At 40.5% G+C, this 14,098-nt stretch overlaps 1 protein-coding gene across 9 annotated transcripts in view; it reads left to right on the forward strand.

Moving 5' to 3' along the window:
* The window catches only part of RERE (arginine-glutamic acid dipeptide repeats), a 392,196-nt gene that overhangs the window by 298,834 nt on the left and 79,264 nt on the right, over positions 1–14,098 (forward strand). For all 9 annotated transcript variants that reach the window (XM_053920116.2, XM_045190485.3, XM_045190486.3 and 6 more), the window contains one exon: positions 6,289–6,387. In XM_053920116.2, coding sequence (XP_053776091.1) covers positions 6,289–6,387 — 99 coding nt within the window. The remainder of the gene's footprint in view (positions 1–6,288; positions 6,388–14,098) is intronic.

Here is a 14,098-nt window from a genome sequence, read left to right on the forward strand (position 1 = left end):
TACAATGGAACCAAACCAAGAGTTTGTTACTCAGAAGCTGTTACTGTTTTAGCGCCAAAATCCCCTACCAAGTCCACTCTGTGAGTTCACTCCTCCCCTCTTTGCGGACATGCTATATGGGCAGAAGGAGGTGCTCAATAACTTTTCATTGAGTGAATGGAAGGCAAAGAGAAGGTAGTGTGAGTGGCCTGCCTCTGAGGCTGGCCCAGCCCACGGGATTGCGTGGGCACCAGAGGTGTGGCAAGGCAGGGCTGGATCCCTGATGGGCTGATGGGGGAATTGTTCCCGTTAGCTCTTTCACAGTGAGCAAACCAACACAAACAGAACACCACCTGAGGATTCTGTGGAGCAAGCCAAGGGGACCAGCTGACCCAGTGCTGGAGAACAGCAGAACAAGGACAGTGCCATGGAGCAATGTGAAAGGCCCATGGATTGACAAAGCATTTCCATTTTGTGTCCAATTCCCCAGATCTTGACCTGTACTTTAGAAGATGGAGTTTACTTTCGTGGAAGAGCAGCCCTATAGTTCAGTAATACGGGAGCAGATAAGTCCCTGCTTCCCCGGTCGTTGGATTAGACACAGACGCACGCACACACGCTCCTACATTTGTGAGCACTCCTGTGCGGATGGATTTGAAAGCAGTGGTTTTTGCTGAAGGACATCTGTTTCAGTGGCCCGCAGGGTGCCTGGGATGGTGTAAGCTAAGTGCCTGTCCCACCAGCAATTTGCGAAGATTGGAAGCTGATTGAGTCGAGACGCTGTGTCTGGGTTCCTGATTCTTGCAGTGATCTTTTCCCAGTGACTTCAGAATGATTCAGATCCCTATCCTCCACATTAAAATTGCATTTAATCCCAGATTTTACCAGCCTGGCTTGGCTGCACGATGGACAAACAGGCTTATTTATCTTCTTTTAATTGCTTTTTCAAGGCTACAAAGTGAAGCTGTAAGGCATTTGAGGATTCTTCCCTCCCACCCCCCACCCTGTCTTCATTGCAGTTTCTTTGAACCATTTTCTCCAGGGAAATGGTAGAAAATCTTATCCATATTAAAGGATCTGTTACCTTAGCAATGTTGGGAAGCCTGAACTGACCTCCTGACTGTACAGCTGTGTCTGTGTGGTTATGATCAGTTGTTTAACATTTGAAAAACAATATAATGTTTTTCATGAGATGAAAGTATTCTAATTTTTCAGAGCTAGGTGTTGGATTAGAGGGAAATTCTTATTTATTTATTTTTAGAGCTAGGGGAAAGGAGAGAGAAAGAGAGGTGAAGGGAGGGAGAAAGAGAGAAACATTGATGTTGGAGAGAAGCATCAGTCAGTTGCCTCTTGCACGTCCCCAACCGGGGTCCTGGCCCACAGCCCAGGCATGTGCCCTGAACAGGGGGTTGAACCAGCGACCTTTCTGTTGGCAGGATGATGCCCAACCCACTGAGCCACACCAGTCAGGGAGGAAATGTTTTTAGTGACAATTTTTACAGATGTAAGGTAGCTGGTATTTAGGTAAACTTAGGTGTTTAGGTATACATGAAGAATACAGTTGAACTATCTGGTTTAGCTCTTCCTCAAACATTATTCTGGCCCCAGTTTGAAGAAACAAAATTTTCATAACAAATCATCTAGAAAAAAAATCATCTAGAAAACAAACCCTTTTCAAGAAGGGCTTACTTGTGCGTGATACATCAAGCAAAAATGGTAGGCAGAACCCAGCCTTTTAGGACCCTAGAGTTTGGATGTGACGTTTAGTTAGGTGTCACACGAGATTCTGATTCTCACAGATTACACCATCCTCAGTGGTGTGTATCTGCTGTTCATTACCAGTGTTACTCACAGCTGTATCTGTCCCTAGGACCTAGAACAGTATCTGGCACAGTTTAACACTCAATAAGTATTTGTAGAAGGAATGAAGGATATCCAATAATTTCTCCAAAGTGCTCAAAAAATAATCTTCATTCTTGTGATGCTATATGGACCATAACACTTTCCGTATGTTAAAAGTATATCTTTAATGAAATATAAAGTATTTCTTTAAAGACATAAAGCTTTCAGAATTTTCTCAGTCAGGATTCTTGGAAAGTGGAAATAAATGTTTATAACATTAAGAAGGTGACTTAGAAAAGGTTCCTTTTGGTTTCCTAGGAAGAGGGCACACTGCAACAGCCCCTTGACTAAGCTTTTGTGCTGGCCTGTCTGAGTAATTGCTTCAGCACAGTGATACCCTGCCCTTATTTATTCCGTAAAGATTTCATTACTGTTGGTCAATAATCCCACACCTTTTTACTTTCCAGATTATCTTTGTGTAGGAGTAGGAAAGGTAGACTCTCCAAATATTTATTGGATTTGTGTTATGGAATATAATATTTTCAGGAATAGGAACACAGGCAGACAGTAGATCAGATGAAAGGGGGAGGGGGGCAAGTTATTTAGAGAATAGAGTACCGGAAGGAAGCTCAGGTTACCATAGAAATTGCGGCAGCTTCTTCAAGGGAAAGTGTGATCTCAAATCAAAATTTGTAAAGAAAGCATGAATGCTGAGCTATGTTTAGGGGGAAATGTCTCCTTCTCTAAAAAGCACCTCACTAGAAATTTTAACTGAAGGACATCATTGCAAGCAGAAGTCAGCCTCTCTGATAAACCAGGCAAGCACAAACACACATTAAGTAAGTTATTCAAAACATTTCTTCCAGCTATCATTTAAAACTCTTTTTGGTCACTAAAAGGCTGGAATGTCATAGGCAGTAATGACATTTGATTTAACTTCAGTCACTTGTTTGCTTTTGGAATGGGCTTTACGTTCTTGAGTGATTTCCTGTTATCAGCCATGTAAGATTTAAACATTTAAAAATTTTATGTGTACTGAACCAGTTCTAATCAAATTTTGTAAATTATTAACATGAGTAATTACGTGAAAATAAGTGGTTTTTGTTTATAGTTTAACAATTCTTTTTCCATGTCTGAAAAGGCTACTTTCTAAATCTAGAAAATTAATGAAAATTGAGTAGAGATTGCTTACTTTATTTTTTCTTTTCCTCTCAAAAATACATGGCTAATTCTCACTTTGCATGCTGTGTGCCAGGTATAGTCCTAAGCAATTTATATATTTTTTCTAATGTCCTGAGAGCTAGGTGTTATTATACTCACTTTAATTTTTTAAAAAGATTTTATTATTTTTAGAGACAAAGGGAGGGGGAGAGAGAGGGAAAGAAACATCACTGTGTGGTTGCCTCTCACGCACCACCCCCAGTGGGGACCTGGCCTGCAACACAGGCATGTGCTCTGACTGGGAATCTAACCAGTGACCCTTTGGTTCACAGGCCAGCACTTAATCCACTAAGCCACACCAGCCAGGGCCGTATATTCATTTTTAAAGGTGACAAAATTGGGGCCCAAAGAAGATAAGTAACTTACCAAGGTCATGCACCTATATAAACAGTGGGCTAGAATTTGAATCCATATTCTGGCTCCAGAGTCCATTGTTTTCCATCTCTCCTTGTAATTACCCCATATGCTGTAATTACCTTTGGTAAATGTTTTTAGTTTGCCATGAGCTTTTTATTTTTATTTTTTATATTTTAATCCTCACCCGAGGATATATTTATTGATGAGAGAGAGAGAGAGAGAGAGAGAGAGAGAGACAGAAAGACGGACATCTAATGTGAAAGATCGGTTGTCTCCCATACACTGCCCCAACTTGGGATCAAACCCTCAACCTTTGGTGCGTAGGATGACCCTCAACCAACTGAACCACTCAGCCAGGGCTGCCATGGGCTTTTTATTAAGAATTTATTACTTTACCAACTTGAGTTGATTTCAGATTATCACTAAAATATGTGCTTTTTAAAAAATTAAAAAGGGCCCTGGCTGGTGTGGCTCAGTGGATTGAGTGCCAGGCTGTGAACCAACCAAAAGGTCACATGTTTGATTCCTAGTCAGGGCACGTGCCTGGGTTGCAGGCCAGGTCCCCGGTGGGGGGCATGTGAGAGGCAACCACACATTGATGTTTCTCTTCTTCTCTTTCTCCATCCCTTTCCATCTCTCAAGAAATAAATTAATTAAATAAAAAGAATTTTTTAAAAATTTAAAAGACATGTAGTTTTTCCTTTTATTCAGTTCCAATCAATATTGTTAAGCTCTTATTATAGATCTTCATTATATTATAGAATTTGGCAAATATCTATCTGTTTGTTTTGGATATTAGGCAAAGCATGAATATTTAACTTTATTTTTATGTTTTAACTTCTGAAATAAAACTAGATTAGACAGTTTTCAAGTATTTGCAAATCGTAGTACTTTTTGTATTTAGTTTGTTTATTTAGTATAGTATTTGCAGTATATTATTTTATTTTTAAAGTAGTCTAATGCTCAATTTCATAAAAATACATAAGTAAATATCTAGCATTCATATCATTGCACCCCCTACTCCTACACGCTCTGCCATCACCAAAGCGGGATCCAACATTGATTGCTGTGGCGGTTTTGTCTTGTTTTAAGACTTATTGTTGTAATTAACATATAGCCTTGACTCCCTTGGCTAGTCTGAATTTAAAATAAATTGGGGTCCTCTAAACTGTGAGAATACTTAGGACATTGTGATTTATAATACATTGTTTTGATGAATGAGCAATGAAAATGGGTATTTGTGACAGTCCTTCTAATGGCAGTTTCATAGTTAGAAGAGAGACTTGCTGTGTGTGTGTCAAATATTCATTTCATTTAACAAATATGTATCCCAAGCTCACTGTGTGCTTAGCCCTGGTACTATAGCAGTTGCTAGGAAAGCAGTCTGCCCATCCTTCTTACGACTCTTCTGTTAAAGAGAAGAGACACAGGGTGCTCTGTTCTTGTGAGTCCACAGCTCTTTGCCCACACCTTGGTGGTAGTAATTATTACAACCTACTTATCTCATCCTCTTGTATGTATTGTATCCTCATTAACACATCCCCACTAGTTTGTGAGTCTTCTAGAAATAAAAACTGTGACTAATAAGGTGTGCCTTATTTGTACTGAGTATTGACAGCAAATACTGGTGAATTGTTCAAATAAGAGGTTGAAGCACAGCTGAAAAGGTCAGAATGTCCACTCCACAAGGTCAGGGATGCCTCTGCCTGTTTTGTTCACACCTGTCTCCCCAGGGTCTAATATGGCACCTGATATAAAACAGGCACTCAGTTAAAATAAGGCAGAATGAATTCAAATAAATGGAGATTTAGATTTGGGTTGAGGCTACCTAGGAACACTAATTAAATGTATTAATTTAATTAAATTTATTTCTTCTGTTGGATCACCTTATGCTATAGACTGTGTTAGGCATTGGAGACACAAGTCTTAGCCAAAGTAGATTCTAATATCAGAGAAATAGCTCTGTGAGGGAAAGGCAGGTTTCCAGTGAGGATTTTGGAGGGCTGGCCACAGTGTGGGGAGGTGGGTTGAGCACAAGGCTCTTTCTGCCTGCTTCTTCTCGCCATTGTCTGCAATTTGAGCCTCTGGGGTCACAGGAACCAAGCAGGAGGGCCTTTGCCAGAGATAGGGGATCAGTGTTGCCAGGCACGGCCTGGGGTTGAAAAGGATATGGAGTGAGAAAAGTTCATTAGAACATGTAGATAAACTAGTAGTTTATATGTACTGCTATATGTCATTTATATGTACTGAAATGTTAGTGTACTGTGACAGAATTATGTTTCTTTGAAATAAACTAATGTTTTAGATACTTGAAACTTTTTAAATATAATTACCATAGTTGAAAGACTTAAGAAATGCTGAAGGGAAAGAGCATAATCTAGTATGTTGTTAGGCTGCTTTGGGGAGAATGGGACAGAGTAGGGATCACATTGGCCGAGTTTGAGTTGTGGCTCCATCCATGCCTACTGGCTTAGTGTGGTGAGCACCTTCACTTGACCTTTCTTTGCCTTAGTGTCTTCATCTATAAAATGGGGCAACAATATAGTTCCTACCCTTAAGATTAAATGAGAGAATACTTTCCTGTAGGATAAAAAAAATAATGAGTGCTTAGAATGTGCCAGGGCAGCTGCTCAGTAAACGTTTGTTACTCTTAATTCTGTTCCTCTCATTGCCAAAATGTTCTCTGCCTTACCCGTGTCCCTCTCAGAACAGCTGGAACTAGGAGGGCAGTTGGATAAGAACAAATTGTCATGCCGACTATGATGGCTGTGAGTTTGTGTGCCCAGTTAACACTCATTCTATTAGAATAAATGCAGGGCTTCCCTTTATTGATTTGCTTCTAGTCTGTTATTCGGTGCACTTAACTGACTGAAATTGTTGTTGTTTTAGCTACATGAAAGCGGTTATGATGCTGGCAAAGCCCTGCAGCGCCTGGTAAAGAAGCCTGTGCCCAAGCTGATCGAAAAGTGCTGGACCGAGGATGAAGTGGTGAGCTCAGGCGGGAGTGTGCCTGTGGGCTGGGTCATTGGGTGTTTGCTTCTCACTGTGTGACCTGCTGCTCCTCCAGGGAGAGGAGTGCTTTCCAAAGACTCAATCACGAGTACAGACTGGCCATGGCTTCCGTCAGGCAAGGGAAAGAGCCTTTAAGCTTCAGGAGTTCATGGAAAGAGAGAAGTAATTTATACTTACTGTTAAAAGGGTTAGTTTTGGTTGGTTGGTTGGTTTTTTGGTGCAAGCTAGTGTTTGACACCTCCCTATTTTAAAACACAAACATGTTAAAAACAGTTGATACATAATCTAGAGTAGGGCTGGTGACTTTTTTTTATCCTGAGTGCTGGCATGATCCCTAACCTGCTGAAGGACATTAGTCAACAGCAGGAAGCATAGACTTGATCAAATAACTACATTGGATCTTCCATAAGCATTCTGTTATCATGGCCCATTAAAGAAGATGGGGAGGTAGACATGTGCCCACAAATAGATATGCAAACCCATGGATTCCTATTTTGGCACAGTTCTCATGAAGTCACATCCCCATCTTGTGACTTGTGAAAGGTATTGCTGGAAAGACTTAGAGATTTCTTGTGCTTTTGCAAATGCAAGTGTTACTGCTTGATATTTGCCCTTTAGGTTGAGTGATAGTAAGATGAAGGCTGGCACTGAGACATATTGATTAAAAGATTCTCACCTGTATTTTAAAATATGCTAAGAACAAGTGCTTAGATTTTACGTGCTTTCACAATCCTGCTCTTTTCGTTTTTACAGCAATATTTATTGAGAGCTTATCATACACCAGGAGCTATAGCAAAAGGAACACAAGGTCCCTCCTCACAAGGCTTATGTTTTAAGAGGGAGACCACTTGTAAATCAGTATATGTCAAGTGGTAGCACCTGTGCTGAGGAGAACAGAGGAAGGTTAGGAGAATGGGGGAAAACTGGGGAGGGGTGCTTGCTGTCTTTCGTAAGGGGCTCAGGAAATTTGAGCAGAGACCCTAGGGAGGTGAGGAGGTGAGCCATTTGGGTATCAGGGGGAACAGAATTCTGGGCCTAATGAGAAAGCAAGCACAGCAGCAGGTTGGAGAACTAGGTAGGAGCACATTGGAGGGGTGGGGGAGGGGGCCCTGCAGGGGGTAGGTCAGATGTGGCCAGTGGACCCATGGTCAGCACCTTGCTAGTTGCTTTGCAGATTGTGAGCAGAGGAGTGGCTTGGTCTACCAATGGTGCACTGTGCTGAGTGGAGAGTGGGCTTGGGGGCTTTTGTGGGAGTTCAGATCCCAGACCAGGGATTGGTAGCAGAGGTGGTGGGCAATGGTGAGGTGGCGGGTATACACTGAAGGTAGAGCACAAAAGTTTGTTCATGGATGGCTGTGGGGAGGGGGTGAGAGGAGTGGGAAAATCTAGGACACAGCAGGGACAGGGATGAACTGAAATGGCCCTTGAGGGTTGGGTAGTAGTAGACCCTTAGGACTCTTAAGTTTATCAGGGTTACGTGAAGTTGCTGTTGCTGTTTGAAGTTAAAAATTTTTAAACCTTACCTGATTAGGAAAGAGAGGGAAACACCTTAAACATTTGTGATTGTTCAGACAAAGACCAAAGTAAAGATGTTAAACTCACTTGTTTTGAAAAGTCATTTGATGTTGTTTTTCACTGTAGACCTACTTACCTGGGAAGATAAGAGATATGATTGATAAACATTTAAAATTCCACAAGCCTTTGTAGAAGAAAGACATTAGGAGATAAAAGGGGTGTAATGAAGGTGTAGAATGTGACCAGTCTGCACGTTATTGTCAGTACACACATACCACGATGGTGATGGACCATCCTCGCTCTCCCTCCGCTCTTGAGCTTCGTCCCTCCCTCCCTTTGCAGACTCTCCTGTCTTCCACCTTTGTGTTCCACCCTGAGAGTCCTTCCCTTTTCACTCATGTCTCCCCAGCTTCTCACTAGCCATGAGCCTCTCCCCTCTCCCTTACTTCCTCCCTTGACCGCTTATTTCCTTCAGAATTTTTAAATTCCAGCTTAAAAGAAAGCTTTTCCTGCTTAAAAGAAAGCTGGCTTCCTTTTCCTGCAGCATGTGCTTATGTGAGGCACAATGTGGACTATGTCCCCACCGCTGCTGCTTGGGAACTTTGTTAGCAGAGTGGGATGGGAAAGCGGGAGTCTCACACATTGGAAAAAGCCCAGCTTCATTTTGAAAAATGAAACAGGACCCTGGAGTGCTACACATTCCAAGTACAGGCTAATGGTACAGGGTGATGTTTCAGTGGAAGTTTTGAGATATTTTGGCCATCATCCAGCTCTGCAGGGTCCAGGGGTTACTTGGTGCCTTACTTATATGAAGTTCAGTCTTAGTTTCTAAAACTTCAAAAATGAATGAGAGAGGGTGATTGAATAATTGACAGACCAGGGATCCCCACGAAATTGTCTTCCATGAAACTGGTCCCTAATGCCAGAAAGGTTGGGGACCGTTGTGAGGGACTGAAAGAAGCTTTTTATGAAGGTATGCAGATCGAATTGTTGGACACTTTCATATGGCAACAGGGCACACAGACTAACAGGACTCCTGACCTTAGCCTGGTTTGGGCTGTGAGAAAACACCTACTGTGTGTGTGGTATGTTAAATTTACCACATTTTCTCATCCAGGAATTGCTGGAATACACAAACAAATGTGTCCCAGCTAAAATAAGTATATGAACCTTCCTCCCTCCTTTTTTTCCCCCTCTCAGTTTTCTGTGTACTTGGAAATTTTGGTTATTTTTTAAATTTTCCCTCCAGTGTATGAGCTTGGTCTAACTACAGCAACACCGATGTTTTCCTTTGCACAGAAATTGAACACTGTGCAAAAGGGCTGACAGGGAGAACACCTGATGCGTGAATCCTCAGCTTGGCTGTGGAGAGGCAGCCGGTGTGCTTTCTGCTCTGGCAGGTCCACTGTTTGGGAAGCGGCTGATCTCTCCCTTGCCCATCCAGGCCCTGACTTTTTCAAGGCCCAGCACACTTGTCCCCACCCCACGGTGACTGCCCCTCTCTGAACTGCAGATCCTCTTCACATCATTTATTGGCACTTAATCCTTTGCTTCTCATGCTAGCTTTGTTTGGCCTTTATTTCTGAGTCGATTGCCCTCCCGGTTTGTAAAATTATGAAGAGTGAGAATTTATTCATGGTGGGAATCATGTTTGGGAGAGAATAATGTATCAGCCTAAATGAGAGGATTGGGGAACAGTGACAACTCTTCACTCAAGATTATTGTTTTTATTTTTTATTTTTGTGAATACGTTATTTATTTTTAGAGAGAAGGGGAAGGGAAGGAGAGAAACATTGTGTGAGAGAAACCTTGATCGGTTGCCTCTCACACGCCCCCCAACTGAGAACCTGGCCCACAACCCAGGCATGTGCCCCAACCTGGAATCCAACCGGTGACCTTTTTGGTTTGCAGGCCAGTGCTCAATCCACTGAGCCACACCAGCCGGGGTCAAGATTGTTGTTTTTAAAGTTTGTTCACTGTAATTAAGACTCTCCTCAGTGTGGCATTTTAAAACTTGTAATAGTTAATAATATGCACCAGCATGAAAGAGAAAAACTTTTACATATACAAACAATACAGCTGACCTTAAAAGTTTTACTTTTGGGAAAAGTTCCCAGGTTATTAATGATACTATCACTGACCTCTTCTTCAATCTTTCAGATAATCACTAATTCTTGAGATATTAGGCCTCAAAATCACACAATGGGAGGCCTTTCATTTCACACATTCTCTCTGTAATTTCTATGACTGTGTGTATAGATAGGATACTTCTTTTTGAAGTTGCTTTGGGGCCAAGATACTTTAAATCTTGTTGAGGTGAGGCAGATCTGTGCCAATTTCTCTCAAATCCTAGACCAGATAGTGACTCCTGAACTCTGCTTCAGTGGAGTGACTGAGAAAAACCCTGGTAGCTAGCTCATGGCAACGCCTTTCCTGCTAAATAAACCAGGTCAGATCAGAAAAGCATTTTTGAGGGAATGCTAGGTCAGTTCGTGAAGCTTATTAAATATTACAGTGTGGGCCAGGAAGGAGCCAAGTGAATGCTGGCTGCTGTATATGAGAGTTATATTGATAGTTAACCAGTTTCACGTACATTATGCTAAAAATATTCATCAGTTTAGGATGCCATACAAAGCAGTAGAATTTGAGAAAGACTAAAATACAGATCAGAACTTTTAAAAAAAACCCGAAACCCTAGATTATTAGGTTTTTAATTAAACACGATGAACACATTTAAATATAACACAAAGGCCCCAGGCTGAACTGCACCTAATTGAAACGGATTAAGTCACCCTTCCATGCTCAGATAGTTATTAATTCTGTTTATTTATGCATGCAAGCTGAAGGTAGCAGTTGCTGCTGTTGTGTTCTTGCTTATTGCACTGGGATTCCATTGCTGCTTGATGCTGTGCTCTTAATTAGCATTCAGCTGTTGATTATGGAAATACTGGGGATACTAATTGAATTCTTCTTAAAATTCAGGGCCTGCACTTTCCTTGTGGAGTTTGGCCTGACTTGCAAGGTTGTAAGATTGGGTGCTCCACTGAGCAGTGCATTTCACCCTTTGCTCCCCATCCATTTGGCTGTGTTTGTTTTGGGAATCTTTTTCATGTTGAATAGCTTTCAGCAAAAGTCCAGGTGTTACTCTGGCTGGGTGGCTCAGTTGATTAGAGTATCACTGCAGGTACCAAAAGGTTGCAGGTTTGATTCCTGGTCAGGGCACATAACTGGGTTGTGGACGCGTGCAGGAAGCAACCGATCCATGTTTCTCTCTCCCTCCCACATCCTCTCTCTCTAAAATTAATAAAAACTTATCCTTGGGTAAGGAGTAAAAAAAAAGTCCAGGTATTGCGTAAGGGAAAGGTATTATTGCGTACAGTGTTCCTGCAGTATTTCTATTTCATCTTAGGTCACTGTAACTTTTATCTTGAAACATGCTTGCCTTTAAATATGTTATACCAATTTTGATGTAATACATTAAGGTAAACAACATAGATACAAATAAGCTCTGAAAACTTTACCCAAAGATAGTTAGTACATGGTGTGGGATAAACCTTAACTGGTCATGTACATGGATTTTCAAATTCACGAATTTTAATGCATCTAAACCATCCTTCAGTTTAAAGCTCAGTTTATCATAAATATAAATGAAAATTCTTCTTTCAAAATTGACATGGTACCACAAACTAATTTTCTGAATATTTGTAATCCAATGAATCCATGTGGCTGGTCAAGGAGTTACTTACCCTGAATTCACACAGCTGTTCGTTCACACAGTGTCTTCCCCGGCAGTGTCTTCAGATGCCTTTGTTGTGCTCCTTTTGGAATGTCTGCTGGAGAAAACATTGTTTTCATTGTTCACTCTTGTTAAGCCTGGCATCTGGATGTGCCAGAAGACAGAGCTGCTTCATGGGCAAAAATACAATGAATTTTATTTACTGTTTTGTGTGGCAGTTGTAGAAAATGGAATCCACAGCAAAATCAAAGCTCAGGTTCTGCAGCATCAGGAGGCTGTGGGGGTGAGAGCTGGGAGTGGGCTAGTGACCAGAAGAGAGCCTCCCACGGCTACAGTGGTGTCACATGAGTTTTAAGATGTCCATAACCTTAGTGTTTAGTTTTAAATTTTAATAGCTTCAATATAGGTGAAGGCTTAATTGTATGGTATTTATTTTAGGAATGGTCAGATTTCCGGACTTGAGCATTTCATATAGTCATTCAGGAAATGTTGATGATAGGAGAATCCAGTAGGTAATCTGATACGAATCCATTAATTTTCTTCTTTTGTAAAATTCATGTGAATTTTCCTGTTGTTAAAACATCATTTCTCACAGTTTTCTGGCTTCATGCTTTCTTTGGGTCTCTGTTTATGTACATGTATCATTTTATGTAATTGTAAATTTATGTAAATCGAATCATAACATTGATATTCTCACTTTCTAATGTAATCTTACTCTGAAAATTTATGTAGTTCACTTGGAACCCAAAATACAGACCTGCTGGATTTAGGGCAACACATAATAGGTACTTTAGTAATTTTAAATTGAATCAAAGTAGTTTTTCACTCTATTGATTATTCTTCCTCTGATTTCAAACCAAGTAAGTATTCTTTCCTATGAACAATTTAATTCTTAGGTATGAGAGTGGGAAAAATAACACAAATATAAATGTTGACTTATTACATATATTACTCACTTGTGTTACATGTTCTTCTTATTGTGGTCCATGATAAAAACCAGTCCTTAATATTACAAAAGGGAAATGTACATTCAGGTAAAATTTGCCTAATGTTTCAAGTATTAATGGAATTGAACTGTTTTTCCTATGATTGGCTTCCATCAGCCTTTCAATCTAACCGTTGTTTAAAGAAGTCAGTAGTGTGAGAGTGGAGTTTATTGTCAAGTCCTATCGGAAATGAGATAGGAAATTAAAAATCAATTATATGTGCAGAAAAGTTGGTAAGACAATCAATTTTGTCAGTTTGCAGAAAGATTCTACTGTATAACAAGCTGTAAAGAGAAATATATTTTTAAATCCTTTAATAAATGAGGTAGGTCAAGCATTAGAAAGGGAGAGACATTTTAAAAATTTATTTCAGTATTTCATGTCAATAGAATTTGCCTCTGGGTTAAATCTACAAAGTCAGCCCTGACCTTGCCTTTCACATACATGGCTTCATTGCGTTCTAAGCTTCCTCTGTATACTGTGGTCAAAAAAGTTAGAGACCTTTTTTCTCTCTCTTTTTTTTTTTTTTTTAAACAAGGATATTCTTTTTTTTTTGTTTTCCTTTGCCAATATTTAAGTTTCTCCTTCCATAGCCCTAATTTTAGATATTGGTTTTTATTTAAATTTTTTTAGTTTTTAGATATTGTTTTTTAAAGCCAGCAATAAATTGTGCCAACCTTTGGGGCTGTGTGTGTGCACGCGTATTTGTGCACATGTAAGGGTTCAGGCCTTGGGGCAATGCAGAATAGAATAGAGACCTGGGAAGTAAGCCCACATTGAATACAGGCATACCCTAAATTATTTTTTGCTGCTCAGAATAATCTTTTAAAGTCAGAGTAATTTTTATAGGACATTTTTCATTTTCACTTGAAGGAGGGGAGCCTTGGGGAGAATCTCCAGCTTGAAAGATTAGCAAACGCTAGAGCAGTGGGTTACTAAAACCACGTTTTCTGTTTTATTTTCATGGGCATGTAAAAAAATGGACCTAGCATATACTTTCAGCCACTCTCAATCATCTTTCTCTGTTCCTTTAAAAATGAGAACAAGACGCAAGGGGACTTGAGGGATTGCATTAGTTCTCCCATAGACAAAGTGGTGGTTTTATAAATGAAGAGGATGGAAAACTCCTGCGGTTTCTAAGCAACAGAACTAGAGTCAGTTTTAATGTGTATGCACTGAATACTGCACGTATAGTGACATTGGAGCCTTACATTTTCGCAGGCGAAACAGTGTATTAACCTGATAGCTGGAATTCAGGCTTGGAGGAAAGAAACAGGAGGTTAAAAAAAAAAAAAAAAAAGTAGGAGCCTTACAATGAAAGGAAGTAACTCATTTAAAGCTGTCTCCTCTCTGCTGTTGTACTCTGTCTTAGATCTAAGCTCTCTCAGGTAGAGGTACTAATGGCCTCGGTGGCCCCTACTTGCTCCCTTCACTGGAGTGCCAGCCTGGC

This window comes from Desmodus rotundus, chromosome 3, assembly GCF_022682495.2.
Source record: "Desmodus rotundus isolate HL8 chromosome 3, HLdesRot8A.1, whole genome shotgun sequence".
Lineage (NCBI taxonomy): Eukaryota > Metazoa > Chordata > Mammalia > Chiroptera > Phyllostomidae > Desmodus > Desmodus rotundus.